The sequence below is a fragment of the Haliotis cracherodii genome, unplaced genomic scaffold, assembly GCF_022045235.1.
Source record: "Haliotis cracherodii isolate W230 unplaced genomic scaffold, xgHalCrac1.p SCAF_15, whole genome shotgun sequence".
Lineage (NCBI taxonomy): Eukaryota > Metazoa > Mollusca > Gastropoda > Lepetellida > Haliotidae > Haliotis > Haliotis cracherodii.
In genome coordinates, this window is record NW_027266270.1 from 967,408 (window position 1) to 990,317 (window position 22,910).

Below are 22,910 nucleotides of genomic sequence, written 5' to 3' on the forward strand. Positions count from 1 at the left end.
AAACTCGTTCATCTGTTGATAGGGCGTCTGCAGACAAGGATGACAAGCTCACAGCAGTGTACACGGTGTACGGAGCCGTGGTAGGGCACACCTCGCTCACCGCGTTCGTCAACCTTCCCTCCGAGGAAACCATCTACAGCACCCCCAAACCAGTCGAGGTGAGTGTCCAGTGATTACAAAATAACCCACAAGGAATTATGGAATGTGCTGAGTGGATTCATGTTGTGACTTGCAGCATTTTCATACATCATGAGATTCGAACCTCAGACTTTGTGATCCAAGGTCAGACGCCTTGTCCACATGACCAAAGAAGTAAATCCCCGTCAATTATCTTATTCACACATCCAAACTGCAGCTTGAACCGATTGTTATTTGGTTGCATGTTTTTTGTGGTGTTTTATTTGTTCGACATTGTAATACAGACACAAGTGCCCCATTTTGTCGTAGAATAAGTTGTAAAAAATTAAGTATAGGAAGAGAAGAGATGGAATGGTCAGTGAAAAGTTGCTGTGTGAAGATGCACTGGCGATAAGATGAAGATGAGTGCTCTGTAAGAACGCTGGTGATGATGATTGCTGTTGCTGTTGCAGGTGTTCCCTCCCCTTCGTCTTGAACCCAAGAATATCACCATCATCGTCGGTGCCAAGTTCCAAGTAAGTGCTACCAAAAATAGTTCCCAGTTCATCTTTCTGTGGAGATTCCAGGATAGACTTGCTTCCAGTCATTTAGGCTTGTCATAAGAGGCACTTTATGGATTGGTGGTCAAGCCCTGCTACCCGATGGATTGTGGTTCATGCTTTCAATCACTGGTTTGTCTGGTCCAGACTTGATGAGACTTTCCATGAGGTGTCTGTAACACTGCAAGACTTTCAATGAGGTATCTGTTTGTAACACTGCACCTTCCCCTCCCCCCCCCCCAGGTCCGAGCTATGGGCGGGCCGCAGCCCCAGAGCACCATCGAGTTCTCCGTCATGGACAGCAGCATCTCCACCGTGGCGTCCAGCGGGCTGCTGGAGGGGCTCGAACTCGGCACCACACGTGTTGTGGGGAAAGCTGTCGGTACCGACCCAATCACAGGGGAAACTGTCGTCTACTCACAAGTAAGTGATCATTAAAGAATATACACCCACAATAGTCCAAGGGTATCTTAATAAGAATGATTATGTATAAACATTATACAACTGACCCGTGAAGATCTGAGGTAGAATAGGCCTTCAGCAACCCATGCTTGTTGTAACAGGCGACTATGCTTGTTGTAACAGGCGACTATGCTTGTTGTAACAGGCGACTATGCTTGTTGTAACAGGCGACTAATGGGATCGGGTGTTCAGGATAATTAATTGGTTGATGCATGTCATTGTTTCCCAATTGGGTGGATCGATTGTCATGAAGTCAATCACTGGATTGTCTGATCCAGACTCGATTATTTGCAGACCACCGTCATATAGCTGGAATATTCCTGAGTGCAGCGTTACACAACAAACAAACAAATTACACAACTTCAGAATCACTGTTAAAAGTTGATAGATGGAGAGATTATCATTTGTGTGAGTGTTCCTAGACGAAGCAGGTTGTCCAACACTGCCATGCCTTTAAGAGTCGCTCATTTCTGGGTCCCGATGTTCATCATGTTTGTCGTCTCCAGGACGATGCTGTCGTCAATGTGGTGATGCTGGCCGGCGTGAGGATCTACTCCCCCCTTACGCGGGTGCAGACGGGCATTCAGGTGAGCTATCAACTTGGATACAAATGGCATTAGGATATTTTCATGATATTATCAAGGCATCCTCCTATATGTTTGCTAAATTTGAAAACAGTCTTAAGTTCATTGTGAATGTCAAGCAGTCTGTGTTCTGGAAACTGAACCATTCAAACCGTGACCACCCAGTGGGGAGAGTGCTGGCTTGTCAGGAGTAAAACCCGGGTTTGATTCTCCACATGAGTATGTGTAGGTGATTGTTTGTGACCCTTGGGGTAATATTGCTGACATTGCAAAAACCTAGCTCACTCACCATGGGGCTTCATGGAGTTATATCCTGCTTGTGATATGTGTAGTGTGGCTCAGTGTGGGAACCACTGTCTTTGTTCCCCAAAACTTGCTGTATTGTTGCTGTGAGCCTCATGAAACTGAACTCACTCACCCCAAGTCTTAACTTGCTTACACACGCACACACACTAACACACACACTAAATATTGTATGTTGATTAGAGCGCCTCTGTGGCCAAGTGGAAGCAGGTCTGCTCATATATCCCAGCCATGTCATGTGATAGGACGTTACATCCATCTTTAACATCGTATCTCACTGAGCTAGCGCTATAAAACTCTCACACACACCACACACCACACACCACACACACTCATGTACTTCGAGATGCCTAAATAATTTCCTGTCTTTGGTGGAAGACTGATGATAGTGTGAATTGGGTTTATATGTGATGTGTGTACGTCTGTGATGTGTGTTTGTATGTGATGTGTGTACGTCTGTGATGTGTGTACGTTTGTGATGTGTGTACATCTGTGATGTGTGTTTGTATGTGATGTGTGTACGTCTGTGATGTGTGTACGTCTGTGATGTGTGTACGTCTGTGATGTGTGTACTTCTGTGATGTGTGTACGTCTGTGATGTGTGTACGTCTGTGATGTGTGTACGTCTGTGATGTGTGTACGTCTGTGATGTGTGTAGGTCTGTGATGTGATGTGTGTACGTCTGTGATGTGTGTACGTCTGTGATGTGTGTATGTCTGTGATGTGTGTACGTCTGTGATGTGTGTACGTCTGTGATGTGTGTACGTCTGTGATGTGTGTATGTCTGTGATGTGTGTGTGTATGTCTGTGACGTGTGTGTGTATGTCTGTGATGTGTGTACGTCTGTGATGTGTGTACATCTGTGATGTGTGTATGTCTGTGATGTGTGTACGTCTGTGATGTGTGTACATCTGTGATGTGATGTGTGTACGTCTGTGATGTGTGTATGTCTGTGATGTGTGTACGTCTGTGATGTGTGTATGTCTGTGATGTGTGTGTGTATGCCTGTGACGTGTGTGTGTATGTCTGTGATGTGTGTATGTCTGTGATGTGTGTACATCTGTGATGTGTGTACGTCTGTGATGTGTGTACGTCTGTGATGTGTGTACGTCTGTGATGTGTGTACGTGTGTACGTCTGTGATGTGTGTACGTCTGTGATGTGTGTACGTCTGTGATGTGTGTACGTCTGTGATGTGTGTATGTCTGTGATGTGTGTACGTCTGTGATGTGATGTGTGTACGTCTGTGATGTGTGTACGTCTGTGATGTGTGTATGTCTGTGATGTGTGTGTGTATGCCTGTGACGTGTGTGTGTATGTCTGTGATGTGTGTATGTCTGTGATGTGTGTACGTCTGTGATGTGTGTACGTCTGTGATGTGTGTATGTCTGTGATGTGTGTACGTCTGTGATGTGTGTACATCTGTGATGTGTGTATGTCTGTGATGTGTGTACGTCCGTGATGTGTGTATGTCCGTGATGTGTGTACGTCTGTGATGTGTGTACGTCTGTGATGTGTGTATGTCTGTAATGTGTGTACGTCTGTGATGTGTGTATGTCTGTGATGTGTGTACGTCTCTGATGTGTGTAAGTCCGTGATGTGTGTACGTCTGTGATGTGTGTAGGTCTGTGATGTGATGTGTGTACGTCTGTGATGTGTGTATGTATGTGATGTGTGTATGTCTGTGATGTGTGTATGTATGTGATGTGTGTATGTCTGTGATGTGTGTATGTCTGTGATGTGTGTACGTCTCTGATGTGTGTACGTCTGTGATGTGTGTATGTCTGTGATGTGTGTACGTCTGTGATGTGTGTATGTCTGTGATGTGTGTATGTCTGTGATGTGTGTATGTCTGTGATGTGTGTACGTCTGTAATGTGTGTATGTCTGTGATGTGTGTATGTCTGTGATGTGTGTATGTCTGTAATGTGTGTACGTCTGTAATGTGTGTACGTCTGTGATGTGTGTATGTCTGTGATGTGTGTACGTCTGTAATGTGTGTATGTCTGTAATGTGTGTATGTCTGTAATGTGTGTATGTCTGTGATGTGTGTATGTCTGTGATGTGTGTACGTCTGTGATGTGTGTACGTCTGTAATGTGTGTACGTCTGTGATGTGTGTATGTCTGTGATGTGTGTACGTCTGTAATGTGTGTATGTCTGTAATGTGTGTATGTCTGTGATGTGTGTATGTCTGTGATGTGTGTACGTCTGTGATGTGTGTATGTCTGTGATGTGTGTACGTCTCTGATGTGTGTATGTCCGTGATGTGTGTATGTCTGTGATGTGTGTACGTCTGTGATGTGTGTATGTCTGTGATGTGTGTACGTCTGTGATGTGTGTACGTCAGTGATGTGTGTATGTCTGTGATGTGTGTATGTCTGTGATGTGTGTACGTCTGTGATGTGTGTACGTCTGTGATGTGTGTATGTCTGTGATGTGTGTATGTATGTGATGTGTGTACGTCTGTGATGTGTGTATGTCTGTGATGTGTGTATGTCTGTGATGTGTGTACGTCTGTAATGTGTGTACGTCTGTGATGTGTGTACGTATGTGATGTGTGTATGTCCGTGATGTGTGTACGTCTGTGATGTGTGTATGTCCGTGATGTGTGTACGTCTGTGATGTGTGTATGTCTGTGATGTGTGTATGTCCGTGATGTGTGTACGTCTGTGATGTGTGTACGTCTGTGATGTGTGTATGTCTGTGATGTGTGTATGTCTGTGATGTGTGTACGTCTGTGATGTGTGTATGTCCGTGATGTGTGTACGTCTGTGATGTGTGTACGTCTGTGATGTGTGTGAGCAGGGTCGCAGGTCTAAGTCTCACCCACTCTCTCTGCTTGATTCAGCTTCCTGTGTATGCAGTCGGTCTTACGGAACATGAAACGCCCTTCACCCTCGGCAGCTCCCTGCCGCCATTGTCCTTCCACTGGTCCGTCAACAGCCGTGAGCTTGTCTCCCTCAAGTCCGTGTACCACAAGGTGAGCCACATTTCTTCTCTACTTCCTTTATCCAGGCATATGAACCAAAGGAAATGAGCAAGCACTCTCCTTGAAAGAGGATTTAGGTATACCGGTAACCAACTGATACATTGGTGGAGAAGATGGGTTAAATAACAGGTGGTACGTGTTCTTGATGTCAGTGCACATTGTTACAGTCATGTCTATTTATAGCATGCAACAAAAGTCCTTAGGTCACATGGTGTAAATCTTTAGAATTATTCATTACAATAAAATTGAACAATTAGTGAAATGGTGTTATGTAATGTTTCAGAGCAACATTCTGTTTTCGGAGGAAAGTGACTTCGCTAAACGACTGTTTGCCCTTGAAGCTGGTCATGTGACTGTCAGCCTGCGTGTGACACCTTCACAGCAGAGTTCGAACCAGGTCACGGGCAACATCGTGCTGCGAGACGAGATCCAGATACAGGTGAGATGTGGACAGGAAGCATTACAATAGAACAGTAGGCGCAGTTTAAGTCAGAATGTGATAGTCATGGGTTTGAATCCCAGATTTGCCCTGATTGTGATTTTGCCTGTCCGCCTCTTACCCATGCTTTTAGGTTCACGAGAGTGGTCAACATCTACGACTTGTTTCACTTCAGCACATTTTGTGAACATGCTGTAACATCACTGAAATATTGCCACCTGCTGATTATCTGTTTGACTGTAAAATGTGTGTGGTTCTTTAACTCCTCATATTCGTTATGACATCAGGTGTTTGAGAAGTTGTCCTTGGTGAACCCCAGCGTCTGTGACGGTCACATCCTCATCACCCCCAACACTGAGACCACCATCAAGACAAACAGGTAGGTGACTTCTGATTGGTCAATACCATCAAGACAAACAGGTTGGTGACTTCTGATTGGTCATTCCTATCAAGACCAACAGGTAGGTGACTTCTGATTGGCCATTCCCATCAAGACAAACAGGTAGGTGACTTCTTATTGGTCATTCCTATCAAGACCAACAGGTGTCTGACTGGCAAGGGAGGCATAAGCAGTAGGTTGGTTGCCATATTTCAGACAATGCTCAAATAGTAAAAAGATTGAATATATTTCAATACATAATACATTCAAGATTTTTTTACTTTATATTATTCAGTCTGTGTTGCATGAATAAAAAAAAGACTTTCAGTCAAATACACGATAATTAAAGGAAAGATTTTCAAAACCATTTTGGAGAATAATTGAATTCATTTGTCTGTTAGAGTTAATGTCAGATTGGAAAGTAATGTGACATTTATTGATGAATACAAATTTCCCCGGCAGAGATCTGGCGGCACGTCTGACCTACCACATCCTGCACAACAGCGGCAAGTCCATCGTCACCATGAAGAAGAACGGCGTCCTCGTCTCAGGGCCGCTGACAGGCACTGCTGCTCTCCACGTCATCGCTCAGGAGGACTTCGGTGTCAACCAGACCCTCGTCATTCTCATCAAGGTAAAGCTGTCTATCTAATACGCTGTGGCTAATTCTACGTCTTCATCTTCTCCAGACTCAGTCGTCTAAAGCGCCATTGTTCATTGTGCAGAGTAGCGCCCCTTATTTGTGGCAGGATCTGTGGCTGCATCAGTATGAAAGTTCAATCGCCAGTTCCTATTGTATGAGGACCTCTTATGGTGAGGTCGTCTGTTCCTGTTTTATTGAGGTGATGTCGCCTGTTCCTGTTGTATGGAGGCTCACGTGAGGTGAGGTCGCCTATTCCTGTTGTATGGTGAGGTTGCCTGTTCCTGTTGTATGGAGGCTCACGTGAGGTGAGGTCGCCCGTTCCTCTTGTATGGAGGCTCACGTGAGCTGAGGTTGCCTGTTCTTCTTGTGTGGTAATGTCGCCCGTTCCTGTTGAACAGAGGCCCATGTCAGGTGAGGTCGGCTGTTCCTGTTGTATGGAGGCTCACGTGAGGTGAGGTTGCCTGTTCTTCTTGTGTGGTAATGTCAGGTAATGTCACCCGTTCCTGTTGAACAGAGGCCCATGTCAGGTGAGGTCGTCTGTTCCTGTTGAACAGAGGCCCATGTCAGGTGAGGTCGGCTGTTCCTGTTGAACAGAGGCCAATGTCAGGTGAGGTCGGCTGTTCCTGTTGAACAGAGGCCCATGTCAGGTGAGGTCGGCTGTTCCTGTTGAACAGAGGCCCATGTCAGGTGAGGTCGGCTGTTCCTGTTGAACAGAGGCCAATGTCAGGTGAGGTCGGCTGTTCCTGTTGAACAGAGGCCAATGTCAGGTGAGGTCGGCTGTTCCTGTTGAACAGAGGCCCATGTCAGGTGAGGTCGGCTGTTCCTGTTGAACAGAGGCCCATGTCAGGTGAGGTCGGCTGTTCCTGTTGAACAGAGGCCCATGTCAGGTGAGGTCGGCTGTTCCTGTTGAACAGAGGCCCATGTCAGGTGAGGTCGGCTGTTCCTGTTGAACAGAGGCCCATGTCAGGTGAGGTCGGCTGTTCCTGTTGTACGAGGATCACATGAGGATAAATCACACATTCATGTTTGAATGAAATGGTTACTTACTAGGTTTCACATGTTGTCTTACTGTTCACTCACTCACTCACTCACTCACCTATGTTTCATCTATTCATCATGTGATTTCTTTATCTGCAGGTGAAACCCGTCTCCTTTGTGATGATCAATGCAGACACTCCACTCCTCACCTCCTCCGGTCACCTGACCAGTATACCTGTCGGCACCACGCTCAAGTTCTCCATCAGTTACCATGACGACACCGGGATGCCGTTCTACGCCACCAGCGTTCAGCTTCAGATGAGATGCAGCAGGTGAGGGACTGTGATTCTCTGAATATGTCTTTACTAAATCTGTCAAAGGTTTCTTTCAGTTTCTTATTGAAATTACAAGGGTGAATTGATAGGATAAATCTTATTTGTCAGCCTTGCCCCAGTAGAATTTCCTCTGCAGAATAGCCCCCAAGGACCTGAACTTTGCATGGTGGTCGTTCATGGTTCATGTGCTTGTGATTAAATTAAATTATATCAAGTTAAGAACTTCTAAAGAAAATTTTCGAATTAACAAATGCACAATGATTAATGTAGTCAGATGCTTATTGAAGTTTGTCAGATTTTCTGTTTCTCCGATTTATTGTGGCAGATTGTACCATAGCAATCGGCCAGCATGTTGACATGACCTATCGTCATAGGGTTGGTACATGACTATGGCAGCATCAGCACATGTTGATCTTTTGATTGGAGAGAAAGTGCAGGCTTGTATGTTACTATAGTCTGGTGATATGTGTGCTGATGTTTGTCTGGTTGATTGTCTTCATTGGTGAGTGAGTGAGTGAGTGGGTGGGTGGGTGGATGAGTGAGTGGGTGGGTGGATGAGTGAGTGAGTGGTATTCAGCAGTATTCCAGACAGCTAAGAACATGGTTGCAAATCGGAAAGGGTTTCGCTCTGATATTGGTGATTGTGGCATAAAACGACACTCACTCCAGTCTTGTTGGAGGTGGTATGACGCCCCGATGACACTTGCCTGTTGTTTCCAGGTATGACCTGCTGCAGATTTCCAAGGACACCGACAACAGCACGCTGATTGTCCGCGCTGCAGAGGCAGGGCAGACTATTCTCAAGGTGTGGGACTTGTACAACCCCTGGATGGCCGACTACATCAACATCCCTGTCAACTACATCATCACCCCCACTCAGGCCGTTGTCTCCCTCGGGGCCGTCATCTGCTTCAGTACGCCGCTGGTGTCACAGAGAAGTATGTTGACTTTAAATATAGCTGGAAGCCTACAGTAAACTGTGTGTAATGTCCCCCCGTCATGTTTGTAATGTTCCCCCTCATGTTTGTAATGTTCCCCCTCATGTTTGTAATGTTCCCCCTCATGTTTGTAATGTCCCCCCTCATGTTTGTAATGTCCCCCCTCATGTTTGTAATGTTCCCCCTCATGTTTGTAATGTCCCCCTCATGTTTGTAATGTTCCCCCTCATGTTTGTAATGTTCCCCCTCATGTTTGTAATGTCCCCCCTCATGTTTGTAATGTCCCCCTCATGTTTGTAATGTTCCCCCTCATGTTTGTAATGTTCCCCCTCATGTTTGTAATGTCCCCCCTCATGTTTGTAATGTTCCCCCTCATGTTTGTAATGTCCCCCCTCATGTTTGTAATGTTCCCCCTCATGTTTGTAATGTCCCCCCCTCATGTTTGTAATGTCCCCCCTCATGTTTGTAATGTCCCCCCTCATGTTTTTAATGTCCCCCCTCATGTTTGTAATGTCCCCCCCTCATGTTTGTAATGTTCCCCATTCATGTTTGTAATGTCCCCCCTCATTATTGTAATGTCCCCCCTCATGTTTGTAATGTCCCCCCTCATGTTTGTAATGTTCCCCCTCATGTTTGTAATGTCCCCCCTCATGTTTGTAATGTCCCCCCCCTCATGTTTGTAATGTTCCCCCTCATGTTTGTAATGTTCCCCCTCATGTTTGTAATGTCCCCCCCCTCATGTTTGTAATGTTCCCCCTCATGTTTGTAATGTCCCCCCTCATGTTTGTAATGTCCCCCCCTCATGTTTGTAATGTCCCCCCTCATGTTTGTAATGTCCCCCCTCATGTTTGTAATGTTCCCCCTCATGTTTGTAATGTCCCCCCCATGGTTGTAATGTTCCGAATCTCAATTCCATGGTATTGTTTTGATAGCTGAATAACTACTCTTGTATACGGACAGACAGATTAAATAGAAATTCTCTCATCAAGTTGGACTTAATGTAACAGTCAGATGATTTGTTCTCTTTCGAATTTGTGGGCGTTGAGGAGATTTGTCATCTTCTAATGACTCTTGTTTACTTTGTGATGCTTCAGGCTATACAGGACGCTGGGCAGTGAAGGGGACGTCAGTCGATATCAACCCAGACACCGGCCTCGCCACGGCAACCAGTGTCGGCAGATCAGTGGTCATCAACACCATCAGTGCCGACTTGACCACATACATTGAAGTGACGGTACTGCCGGTATCCAAGGCAACAGTTGGGGACAGTGTGGGCTTCCTGAGTAATGCCCCTGGCCGCAAGCCAGTGAATATTCCCGTCAATCTTGGCTTAGTGAACAAGCCTTTGGGTAAGAGATGCACATTTCGTGGTAATGAATAATTCCACTGATTAAACTTGTATTATCTTATTGCTTTACTCGGAGGCACGGGTGACCCAGTCATCCAAGACGCTGCCATTCGCGGTGCAGAGTTGTGTCCCTTTGGCACACCCGAAACCTATGATTGTGGGTTTGAGTCAAGGTTCACCCCGATTATGTTTCTAGGTTCGTCAGCACTATACCCATGCTTGTTGGATTTCACTCACTCAAACACTTAAATCAAACTCTCAAACACTCAGTCAACCAAAGGGATGTGAAATCTCTGCCAAAACGTGGAAAATCACGTTTTTTAAAACAGAAGTCCTCGGGAAAAAATCATCTTCCTCGGAAAATTATAATCAAAGATTTAAAATAAATACTCCGAAAAATATTATCATGATTCCTGACAACCATCGCACGAATTGTCCTGCTCAGATAATGGCTTGTTTTTAAGATGAAGTTTTCTTTTAGCCTATAAGTAAATGAGATGTTTAACAGTTGTTCATGTGATTAGTGAGAAAACTATGAATGTTTCTTCAGCGCCCGAAAACCCATAACACCGGGATATATGTCGTATTAATGTCTTATGTTTGCAATGTTGTTGTTTTTTTTCAACAAAAGGTAAGTAGTACAAGGTAAGTTTTTTTCAACATGGGGAAAGGGACAGACATTGCAGACTTGTGACAATTGTCCTTGTGTCTGGGGATGGAGGGGGAAATTCATGGCAGAATTGCTGCCAGACCCGGCGGGATGCCAGGTGCGTGGAAGCTATGCCCGTTTTTTTTAAGTACTAATTTAACTTCGAAATTTTACTGCATCCGCCATTTTTGTTTATTTGACATTGACTTGCTGTGAATGTTGTCCAAGAAATTGCTTAAAACGAGTCTGGGACCCCCCTGGAGTTTTCCTCTCTTTTTTTTCAGGAAAACCTGCTCACATCCCTGCAACCACTCACTCACCCATGCAAGCATTCATGCACACTCATTCAAGCACTCAAATACTCACCCGCCCACTCACTCACTCACTCACTCACTCACTCACTCACTCACTCACTCACTCACTCACTCACTCACTCACTCAAACACTCACTCAAACACTCACTCACACACTCACTCACTCAAACACTCACTCACTCACTCACTCACTCAAACACTAACTCACTCACTAACTCACTCACTCACTCACTGTTCCAGGAGAGAACTGCCCTGCAGAGTTGAGGAGCAACAGCTATCAGCCGCCATTCCTTCCCTTCCTGTGCCACCTGGAGTTCACCAAGACGGACGTGGAGGTCGATGTCAACGACCTGTTCAGGGTCGTGCCAGGATTTGACTCTGAAAAAGGTAAGAACAGATGTTGGTAATCTGAGCCCGTTTCACAAATGACTGAAGCTCTAAGACAAATGTAACGCCCATACATAACATACTTTAGGCAGTAGCACTAAGATAGGGGAACGAGGCACTGGCATCGAAGATATTAATCGTGCCAGGATTCGATTTCGAAGAAGGTTTACAGAGATGTTGAACATCTGGCCTTGAAGATAATGCCCTTGAAAGGATTTGCATTAAATTGGGGAATTAGTACTATTGTGACATAATACAGTATTTGCTGCGTTACACAGAGAAACGTACATACACACATCAGAGTTACTTGCCCTTCATCATTCTTCCTACATACAATAGGAAATATTGTTTTTGTTTTTGAATTAACAAAGTGACAGTTGGGAGAATTTGGATTTGCACTAAAACTGCTTCTTCTTTCCTTTTCTTTTTTCATCAAATATGTTGTGCATGGACTTGTAGAGTATGTTTAATGTAAACCTTCTGACATTTATCTTCAGGGCAACTCGTCTGTCAGGTTACAGCCATCATGTCCGAGTTTCACAACTATCAACAGTTGAGCACCATCAGCTCAAAGATAAGACTGGTTGTCATAGTAACACAGCAGGATGGCCAACCAGAGCTCCCCGCATCATGTGACCTCGAGTTTGCTCCCGCCTTCTACATTCACAATGCCGAGATCCACCTGACAAATCTGGCTCCACTCGCCTCCATCCGCATCTCGACACTGCCCAACCTCGTCCCCAACATTCAGGTTGGTGATGCCCCATTGTTTGCTGGGTGTCAGATTGCCACACTCTCCTGAACATTGGTATTTGCAAGACCATGGTTAAAATTACATTCGGCAGACATGGTTCCCCCAATACAACAAACAGTAATTTCAAACATATCTGATTTTCCCAGTGATTTTTACTTTTTTTTTAATGATTTGAAATATAACAAAAATTGAACAAAATATTAAGAAGTCCAACTTAAACAAATTAATACCCCCCTCTGCCTGCTCGTTTAATGTCATACTTGGGAATATTCACCTCTTATGACTAGCAGAGGTTGCTAGGTTCTCAGGTCTTCGTAACCATGGTGACAATGTATTTTTAATTGTCCCACAGGCATCAGTGAGTGATGGGACACTGCTTGAAGCCTTGTCACCTGACCAGGACAGCCAACCAGGGGGTGTTGTTTTGTTTCCTGTCCGTCTGCTTGACTCGCTGAGTGTCTGGGAGAGGGAGACGCTCAACTTGCACGTAGAACTGGTCGACAAGCGCACCGGCCAGCGAGCCAAGATTCCCGTCTACATCAAACTCATCGGAGACAGGCCCGATGTGTCACGTAAGTTTCATACAAGGGAAGACTGCCTCTGTGGTCTAGAGCATAGGGCCTCTGGCCAGAGGTGGAAGGTCAGTGGTTTGATCCCCGACCACGGTATACGAGAAGACATTAAAAGGCAGTAGTTGTTGGTATCCTGCCTGGCACTCGGCATTAAGGGGTCAGAGTCAGTACTGTGTTGGGTATCCATGTTAAACTGCGGAGTGCTATCTCAGTGGGCTAGCAGTATGAAATCGCGTTAGTCCGGACTAGTACAAACAGGCACACGCACGCAGGCATGCATATGCATGCATGCATGTATGTTGCTATATAAGTGCAATAATGTTGAGCTCAACATTAAAACCTATTTACTGTCTACATTAAACTAACATCCGTATGTTCTCCTATACACCTTGCCTGTACGCTGCTCTCTATGTTCATCAGGCCTGAGGACGGTCTACACTCGGGACATCGGCTGGAGCACGCTCATCTTCAACTTCCTGATGACGTACCAGTCCTGGTTTGCCCTGTTCCTGCTCATCCTGGCTACAGCAGTCGCCGTTCTTGTAGGTGAGAATCCATACTCTTGTTCCTGGTCTTGTAGGTGAGAATCCATACTCTTGTTCCTGGTCTTGTAGGTGAGTATCGATACTCTTGTTCCTGGTCTTGTTGGTGAGTATAGCTACTCTTGTTCCTGGTCTTGTAGGTGAGTATAGCTACTCTTGTTCCTGGTCTTGTAGGTGAGAATCGATAGTCTTGTTCCTGGTCTTGTAGGTGAGAATCGATAGTCTTGTTCCTGGTCTTGAAGGTGAGTATCGATACTCTTGTTCCTGGTCTTGTAGGTGAGAATCGATACTCTTGTTCCTGGTCTTGTAGGTGAGAATCGATACTCTTGTTCCTGGCCTTGTAGGTGAGAATCGATACTCTTGTTCCTGGTCTTTTAGGTGAGAATCGATAGTCTTGTTCCTGGTCTTGTAGGTGAGAATCGATACTCTTGTTTCTGGTCTTGTAGGTGAGAATCCGTACTCTTGTTCCTGGTCTTGTAGGTGAGAATCGATACTCTTGTTCCTGGTCTTGTAGGTGAGAATCGATACTCTTGTTCCTGGTCTTGTAGGTGAGAATCGATACTCTTGTTCCTGGTCTTGTAGGTGAGAATCGATACTCTTGTTCCTGGTATCGAAGATATGCATTGATAGTCTTGAACCTGGTATCGAAGATGAGTTCCCAAAGTTTGTGTAAGATCTGCAATAACTTGTCAGTAAGATTCAGTACTGTGTGCTTTCTTCAGTACTTGTTATCCCCACCACGAGCGGAGTTGTTTTTCAGCATTGTGCTTACTGCGTGAAATGGGGACAAATTTTCCCAGAAACTACTAAAGTTTCATGAATGAAACTTTACAAGCTTATATAAGCTTATATAAGAGATACTTGTCAAGACTAAGTTTGAATTGTTGCCATGTTATTCCATATTACACACTACTGTTTCAACAAAGAAAATTCTGATGTGCCCCGTTGTTTCTTCAAACTATCATCATGATGTGTGTGACTTTGACCTCTGCAGGATACCATGTGCTGATTGGGCCACGTTATCGAACAAGCGCGAACTCGAGCGCCTTCCTGAATACAAGCCAGTCGATGAATCCGAGTCCCAATGTGACCTACATACAGCCAGCTCCAGGTGAGGATGAGGAAACTGACAGAGACAATGTCAATGTCGATGATGATGATGATGTCCTGAGGCAAGGGAGTTAACTGACTGTAAAAGTCCAAAATGGCAAAATGATAAAAGATCTTCTTTGTAATACAACGGGTCTTACCTTGTGAATTGCATCAAATAACTTGAGCACCTTGATTGAAAATATGAAAAGATTTGGAAAATATCTGTTGATGGTACACATACTCTGCAAATCCTGCAATCAACATGTTGTTTATGAGCCGAATATCAATTTTGTTACGCGATTTTGATTTGACAATGCATCGACTCTTTAGTCCAGCCAAAATGTAACGCCATAATTCCAGCCGTTTTTGGCAAAGGGGGAAACTGGACTGGCGCAGTCAGTTAACTCGTTTGCCTCAGGAAGATGGATGATGTTTGGCATAGATGATGGTGTTGATGTTGATGTTGATATGGTGTTGACAGAGACAATGCTGATGTGGACAATGGTGTTGATGCAATCTCATTAAAATCAGATCTAAGTTCTCGCTGCCGCTAAACAAAGATCTAAGGACATCCCATTAAGATTCACGTCAGACCGACCTTGCGCGAACTTTGACCGACCAATGGAATGACCAATGAGAAGGCAGCTTTCTCGTGCTTTACGGCACTAATTTCAATTGATGACTACGCTTCGAAACATATTTTGACAAATTCTTGATTAAAAATATGAAACCTCAACAAAAGAACATTCTGGAATCGCTAATAGATGGTCCAGATTGTATGGATTCAGCCGTTAATCCCGTAACTATCGTTTGGAATACCCCGTGTTAAAGTTTTCGAGGATGCATGATTAGAAATCACATTCCGACTGTCACTTTCATGATCTGGTAAACGAGGCTCCGATTTGTCGGATGAAAGGTCGTTCTGACGGTGACCCCTAATGGGATGTCCTCAGATCTTTGTTTAGCAATAGCAAGAACTAAGATTTGATTTTAATGAGATTGGTGTTGATGTAAACAATGAGATGAGATAAGATAATGCTTTATTATCCTGTGGAAGTTTAAGGCGTACGAGAATTCAGTTGAACAGCAATACACTGTTACAGCAGTTTACTATAAAACATGCATATGCACCCATGTATGAATATATAAATAAATAAATTTAAATATATAAAATATATACAGTAAACTACGTTTATAACGAACACGCTTATAACGAACTGACGGATATAACAAACTTATTTTATAGTCCTGTCCATTTGCTATATATATATGCTCATAACAAACTACGTTTTTTACGAACTAAAATTAGTGGTCCCTTTGAGGGCTTATAACCGTAGTTGACTGGATATAATATAAATATGTCGTCAGACAAAAGAGACATATGTACATGTACCACAGAGAGATTAATGACCAATTGTGAGGTGAACTTAAGTTCGTATGATGCGTGTCACCACTGAGCAGCACCACCTAGCGATGACTTTCTTCACTCACAAAAGGAAGTTAACGATGAAAGTCAAGTGTGTCAACTGTTGTTTGTTTCAGGATCGCCACCCTACACCAGTCCGTACAACAGCTCGCCGACCCGGCTCTGGTCCATGCCAGTCAACGTGGATCACCGGGGCGACATGTCTTCGTCCCACTCCCCCTACAGACGAGCATCCCCCCACTCATGATCAAACACCAACGTAGCAGCAAGTTTACAAGTCCAGAGAAAAGTCACCCTGAGGTGCTAAAACCATCAGATTTTGGAAGGAAACACAAAATGGTTCCAGTGTTGATCTTGACAAACAACATATCATGTGACCACCTCTCTTTGATGAAGTGGGTGGATCATGGACCACCTCTCTTTGATGAAGTGGGTGGATCATGTGACCACCTCTCTTTGATGAAGTGGGTGGATCATGGACCACCTCTCTTTGATGAAGTGGGTGGATCATGGACCACCTCTCTTTGATGAAGTGGGTGGATCATGTGACCACCTCTCTTTGATGAAGTGGGTGGATCATGGACCACCTCTCTTTGATGAAGTGGGTGGATCATGTGACCACCTCTCTTTGATGAAGTGGGTGGATCATGGACCACCTCTCTTGGATGAAGTGGGTGGATCATGTGACCACCTCTCTTTGATGAAGTGGGTGGATCATGTGACCACCTCTCTTTGATGAAGTGGGTGGATCATGTGACCACCTCTCTTTGATGAAGTGGGTGGATCATGTGACCACCTCTCTTGGATGAAGTGGGTGGATCATGTGACCACCTCTCTTTGATGAAGTGGGTGGGTCATGGACCACCTCTCTTTGATGAAGTGGGTGGATCATGGACCACCTCTCTTTGATGAAGTGGGTGGGTCATGGATCCAGTTGTCCTCACTCACTCACTCACTCATTCAAGAGGAAGGGAGGACTCCCTTGTTAATTAAACTTGTAGAATGATGACGATTTCATGGATTAACACTGGTGTTGCTGAAACCATGGTTACATGGATCATTATTAAACTTCATTATTGAACTCTGAAAGTTTGTACGAGGCAATCTGTGTCTTTCAGAGAAACATTGCTTTTGGTTAGGGAAATATGAGAGGTGGGAAAATCAGCATTTTATATATAGAAGGATGATGAAATGGAAACCAAAAAAATGCTAAAATGTTTTAAGATATGTCAGTCTTCGGATGTGTAGACACGTTTTCAGACATTGTGTGATGTGTGTTTGAGGTGTGAGGTGTACAGTGGGGGCGGGGCTACGATGATCTCACGTTGTATACATAGGTCATCGTTATTGTCGGATGTGCCAGGTTTTGCACATGCTTTCATGTTGAAGAGAATCAACGTAAATGTGAAATTGTGTCCTTCATGCCTTATATTTTTGCTTGAAGTTTGACAAGAAATATGTCATAAAGGATGTGCCGTTTTCTTTCAAATTTTTAAGCATATTTATTTGTTCCACGCAGACTGACAAGATACTGACATTGTATTATACATTGTATTACACATTGTATTATACATTGTATTATACATTGTTTTACACATTGTATTACACATTGTATTATACATTGTATTACACATTGTATTAAACATTGTATTACACATTGTATTATACATTGTATTACACATTGTCATGTACATCATGTTACAAACATTTCCCAACCTGTGGAAAATTTGTCATTTGTTTGTGGAACAGATTTCAGTGTGCCAGACTTGATTGTCCACAAATAGCAGTGTACTAAAATGTTTCTTGCTTGAGAAGATTGAGAAGGTGGATATTGTGATATGGTTTGGAGATTAGAATTTTCAAGTCTGTTCAGGAGATAAATATTTGTCTGGTAAGATTTGTGTGATGTGAATGGATGTTCGTACATGTCATGAGAACACAATGCTAAAAGTGGTTCAGTTTACATCATGCAGCAAGCATGTTTCTATGATTTCTGTGTTGAAGTCCACCATAACAAGACTGTTTTGAACAATGATACTAAATGTGTGTAATGTGGTTGTATAGCAGGTGACCAGACTTCCTACATCTGAGTAAGTCTGCCTGGGTACCTATCTTGAAAACACTGGCAACGAAGGCGACAGAACACTTGTGTGATCTTGAGACACACTGATGAACTTGAGACACACTGACAGTGAGACTGTGACCTTGAGACACACTGACATTGAGACTGTGACCTTGAGACACACTGATGACAATGACACTGTGACCTTGAGACACACTGAACACAGTGAGACTGTGACCTTGAGACACACTGACGACAGTAAGACTGTGACCTTGAGACACACTGAAGACAGTGAGACTGTGACCTTGAGACACACTGACGACAGTGAGACTGTGACCTTGAGACACACTGACAGTAAGACTGTGACCTTGAGACACACCGACAGTGAGACTGTGACCTTGAGACACACTGATGACACTGGGACTGTGACCTTGAGACACACTGACGACAGTGACCTTGAGACACACTGACGACTGTGACCTTGAGACACACTGAAGACAGTGAGACTGACCTTGAGACACACTGAGGACAGTGAGACTGTGACCTTGAGACACACTGAAGACAGTGAGACTGTGACCTTGAGACACACCGACAGTGAGACTGTGACCTTGAGACACACTGAGACTGTGACCTTGAGACACACTGAGACTGTGACCTTGAGACACTGATGAGACTGTGACCTTGAGACACACCGACACTGAGACTGACCTTGAGACACTGATGACATTGAGACTCTGACCTTGAGACACACCGACAGTGAGACTGTGACCTTGAGACACACTGACACTGAGACTGTGACCTTGAGACACACTGACACTGAGACTGTGACCTTGAGACACACTGAGACTGTGACCTTGTGACACACTGACACTGTGACCTTGAGACACACTGAGACTGTGACCTTGAGACACACTGAGACTGTGACCTTGAGACACTGATGACACTGAGACTGTGACCTTGAGACACACTGATGACATTGATCGGGCAGCATGCTGAAGATGTCTGCTACATGACAGTCACATTTAGAATAATGTCTTGTATCAATACTGTCAAGAATTTGGTAAACTGAATCTTGGCATTTTTTAGTGTACAGAATTCCAGTCATGACTTTTACATAAGATCGTGTGAGAATTACGATGTTCAAATTGTTTGCTTGATTGGAAGTGATATGTGACAGATGAGAATTAACAGGGAATGGGTTGAGTGAAGAAGGAGTCGCTGGTCTTCTGTTGTGTGAGACATGTTTGATAATGATGACTGAATATCTTGTATCGTGTAGTGATGTGTTATAGGCTGTGTTTTCTGCTGTATTCATTTACATGTTCATTGTAAGTTTTGAACAGACGGAAATGAAGAGTTTCAATGTACGTAGGATTGATTTGTTTTGTAAGGACAACCTTGTGGCGTCTGGCGAGGGCTGACTCTTTAGATGTTGTGGATGTCGCCCCTGCTTCATCAGCACAACATGCACAACGTGTGCTACACATACAAGATCCCCGCCCAATCTTCCCTTACCAACAATGACTCATGGTCACATTATTCAGCTCTAGAATCAAGAATACCTTTTCCCGGTCCCTTTAAACTGTAAAGTTCGAGACCCAGGTGTCATACCTGACATTGATACGTGTGAAGCACACCAATCACTGGGATATTCCACACAGACAGTAAGTTCAGTAATTTAGGCATCAAGGCACATAGCACAATACATTTTTGTCACGTGGTGTACATGATTAGATTTTAAATCTAGTTACACATTCCTCATTATAAAGACATGTTTTAATGAATACAGTAACAGCAAGGATCATATCAGGATATTCAGAGTTGAGCAGATTTATCATTAACTGACGATCTTTAAAAATACCTTGCAACATGGGGAGAAATGTATACCTCAAATGGGAATACGCTTCACAGTGTAAGTAACAAGTAAGACATGGTATTCATCCTCTACTTCTCCGGATGAACAGTTTGTACAAAAAGAGATCACAATATCATCGTCTTTGGACTTTCAACATACATTTACATTAAAAATTGTGCAAACAAATTCTAACTTTACAATAAGCTCTAATTTTAACAAAGACCAAGGTAAAACCCAACTCACTAATTTTCACTAAGTCTCTATTGTTTCTCTATGTGCTGTAATCTATATTACATACTCCTCTTCAAAGAGGTGGAGAACTCACATACTTTTCATGAAATGTCAGTGACAAAATCTGATCCAGAAAATACTTTCTATCTTCATAAATACTTCCAGTCATCCATTTTATATTAACTGGTAAGACTTCTTGCCTTCCAGTAATTGATATGAAGCATTACCAACTTGTCCTTTTCAAATGAACAGTTGTATTTATTTTAATTTTTATTTTAATCTCAGTGCTGTTTTTTTTACAAAAAGTGAAGGCCACAGCTTTGTTCCCTACCTATCATTTCAGTATTGACTTATGCCGGTTTTTACTTTTATATCTCCATAAACTCAACCAAAAAGGTCAATTATAATTGATAAGTACGTTAACAATGATAAAATTCCTGCTGCTTATTTGATTATGAACACTCAAGAAATATAGACAACTATACATAGTCAGTGACATCATTAAGCACAAAAATGCAGCACAAGCCACGCTTATTCTGTTATCAGCCAATCATGAAAAAGTAGTTCGTAAGTGGGTGTTTTTTGTTTTCTTTCTTTCTTGTTTTTTTTTCAGGTTGGGAAACAAATGCAAACAAAACATGTACACTTTATCAGCCATTGCTAAATTAACCAATCAAATGAAATGTCTTGCCGCTTATTTTTATATGTATATATCCCTTACATACTTCCTAAATACCAAATCCGACTCCTCAGTTATGTTGTGTTTCTTGTGGATGAAGTGAATACCAAAGGATGCTAGCACTGTCAGGGGAGGCAACTTTGCCTGTGTTCCCAGTGTTGAGGTCAGTTCATATTTTACTCAATGATCATGTCAATCATAGTCATCATCATTGCTTTGTTTGTACATTTCTTTGTCTTGTCAATAACTCATTTCCTGGTTGATTTGTTCTTTTTGTTCTTGGTGTGAATAAACGATGCCCATTTCTCCCCAGTCAGTGTTTTGTATTTGTTTTTAGATGATGAAGTGATTCACTTAATGTTGGTGTTGTTCTGTCTGGTAGTATGAGTACATTGTGATGATACAAACGTGTTTTACTCAAGTCGAGATTTTGCAAGTAGTGGCCCAGCCATGTGTGTTGAGAATTGCAGCCCTTTAAGCCTTTGATCCTGTGTTGAAATCCCAGACACATCCTGATTGTGTTTCTGGGTTTACTGGCACCATACATACCATGCTCATGCTTCACCACAGTGGGAACTATAGACCTGCATCACTCGGGCTTTCTTCACACACCAAACTGACACCACAGTGGAACTATAGACGTGCATCACTTGGGCTTTCTTCACACACAAAACTGACACCACAGTGGAACTATAGACGTGCATCACTTGGGCTTTCTTCACACACAAAACTGACACCACAGTGGAACTATAGACCTGCATCACTTGGGCTTTCTTCACACACCAAACTGACACCACAGTGGAACTATAGACCTGCATCACTTGGGCTTTCTTCACACACAAAACTGACACCACAGTGGAACTATAGACCTGCATCACTTGGGCTTTCTTCACACACCAAACTGACACCACAGTGGAACTATAGACCTGCATCACTTGGGCTTTCTTCACACACCAAACTGACACCACAGTGGAACTATAGACGTGCATCACTTGGGCTTTCTTCACACACAAAACTGACACCACAGTGGAACTATAGACCTGCATCACTCGGGCTTTCTTCACACACCAAACTGACACCACAGTGGAACTATAGACCTGCATCACTTGGGCTTTCTTCACACACAAAACTGACACCACAGTGGAACTATAGACCTGCATCACTTGGGCTTTCTTCACACACCAAACTGACACCACAGTGGAACTATAGACCTGCATCACTTGGGCTTTCTTCACACACAAAACTGACACCACAGTGGAACTATAGACCTGCATCACTTGGGCTTTCTTCACACACAAAACTGACACCACAGTGGAACTATAGACCTGCATCACTTGGGCTTTCTTCACACACAAAACTGACACCACAGTGGAACTATAGACCTGCATCACTTGGGCTTTCTTCACACACAAAACTGACACCACAGTGGAACTATAGACCTGCATCACTTGGGCTTTCTTCACACACCAAACTGACACCACAGTGGAACTATAGACCTGCATCACTCGGGCTTTCTTCACACACCAAACTGACACCACAGTGGAACTATAGACCTGCATCACTTGGGCTTTCTTCACACACCAAACTGACACCACAGTGGAACTATAGACCTGCATCACTTGGGCTTTCTTCACACACAAAACTGACACCACAGTGGAACTATAGACCTGCATCACTTGGGCTTTCTTCACACACCAAACTGACACCACAGTGGAACTATAGACCTGCATCACTTGGGCTTTCTTCACACACAAAACTGACACCACAGTGGAACTATAGACCTGCATCACTTGGGCTTTCTTCACACACCAAACTGACACCACAGTGGAACTATAGACCTGCATCACTTGGGCTTTCTTCACACACAAAACTGACACCACAGTGGAACTATAGACCTGCATCACTTGGGCTTTCTTCACACACCAAACTGACACCACAGTGGAACTATAGACCTGCATCACTTGGGCTTTCTTCACACACAAAACTGACACCACAGTGGAACTATAGACGTGCATCACTTGGGCTTTCTTCACACACCAAACTGACACCGGTCAGAAAACTTGAGTAAAACATGAGAACTTGAATATAACATAAATATTGTCAATCTGGAAAGTTTTGTACCAAGAAATTGCACCAAGAAATTGCACCAAGAAATTAGCCTTAACTGCGTCTGTTTTGTTGTTTTTGCACCATGACATAACTGCGGGTGGCTAACAATAGCCTTAACTGCGTCTGTTGATTGTTTTGCGCCATGACATAACTGCGGGTGGCT

At 43.6% G+C, this 22,910-nt stretch overlaps 2 protein-coding genes across 3 annotated transcripts in view; one reads left to right on the top strand and one right to left on the bottom strand.

The window, feature by feature from the left end:
- The window catches only part of LOC139462156 (nuclear pore membrane glycoprotein 210-like), a 57,923-nt gene extending 36,973 nt beyond the window's left edge, over positions 1 to 20,950 (top strand). For both annotated transcript variants that reach the window (XM_071243678.1, XM_071243679.1), the window contains 17 exons: positions 23 to 158; positions 591 to 653; positions 921 to 1,100; positions 1,646 to 1,726; positions 4,875 to 5,006; positions 5,299 to 5,454; positions 5,742 to 5,833; positions 6,296 to 6,467; positions 7,614 to 7,786; positions 8,510 to 8,727; positions 9,822 to 10,076; positions 11,279 to 11,425; positions 11,923 to 12,176; positions 12,532 to 12,751; positions 13,172 to 13,297; positions 14,288 to 14,404; positions 15,928 to 20,950. In XM_071243678.1, coding sequence (XP_071099779.1) covers positions 23 to 158; positions 591 to 653; positions 921 to 1,100; positions 1,646 to 1,726; positions 4,875 to 5,006; positions 5,299 to 5,454; positions 5,742 to 5,833; positions 6,296 to 6,467; positions 7,614 to 7,786; positions 8,510 to 8,727; positions 9,822 to 10,076; positions 11,279 to 11,425; positions 11,923 to 12,176; positions 12,532 to 12,751; positions 13,172 to 13,297; positions 14,288 to 14,404; positions 15,928 to 16,058 — 2,653 coding nt within the window. In that variant the 3' untranslated portion in view covers positions 16,059 to 20,950. The remainder of the gene's footprint in view (positions 1 to 22; positions 159 to 590; positions 654 to 920; positions 1,101 to 1,645; positions 1,727 to 4,874; positions 5,007 to 5,298; positions 5,455 to 5,741; positions 5,834 to 6,295; positions 6,468 to 7,613; positions 7,787 to 8,509; positions 8,728 to 9,821; positions 10,077 to 11,278; positions 11,426 to 11,922; positions 12,177 to 12,531; positions 12,752 to 13,171; positions 13,298 to 14,287; positions 14,405 to 15,927) is intronic.
- LOC139462606 (fap1 adhesin-like) lies at positions 17,849 to 18,850 on the bottom strand. The gene has a single exon (XM_071244441.1). It carries the CDS (start codon positions 18,848 to 18,850, stop codon positions 17,849 to 17,851), a length of 1,002 nt encoding a protein of 333 aa, XP_071100542.1.
- Positions 20,951 to 22,910: the final 1,960 nt, after the last annotated feature.

What these genes read in the sequence shown, in the direction of transcription:
- LOC139462606 (XM_071244441.1), bottom strand. Translation starts at nt 18,850, where the DNA reads ATGTCATCAGTGTGTCTCAAGGTCACAGTCTCAGTGTCATCAGTGTCT.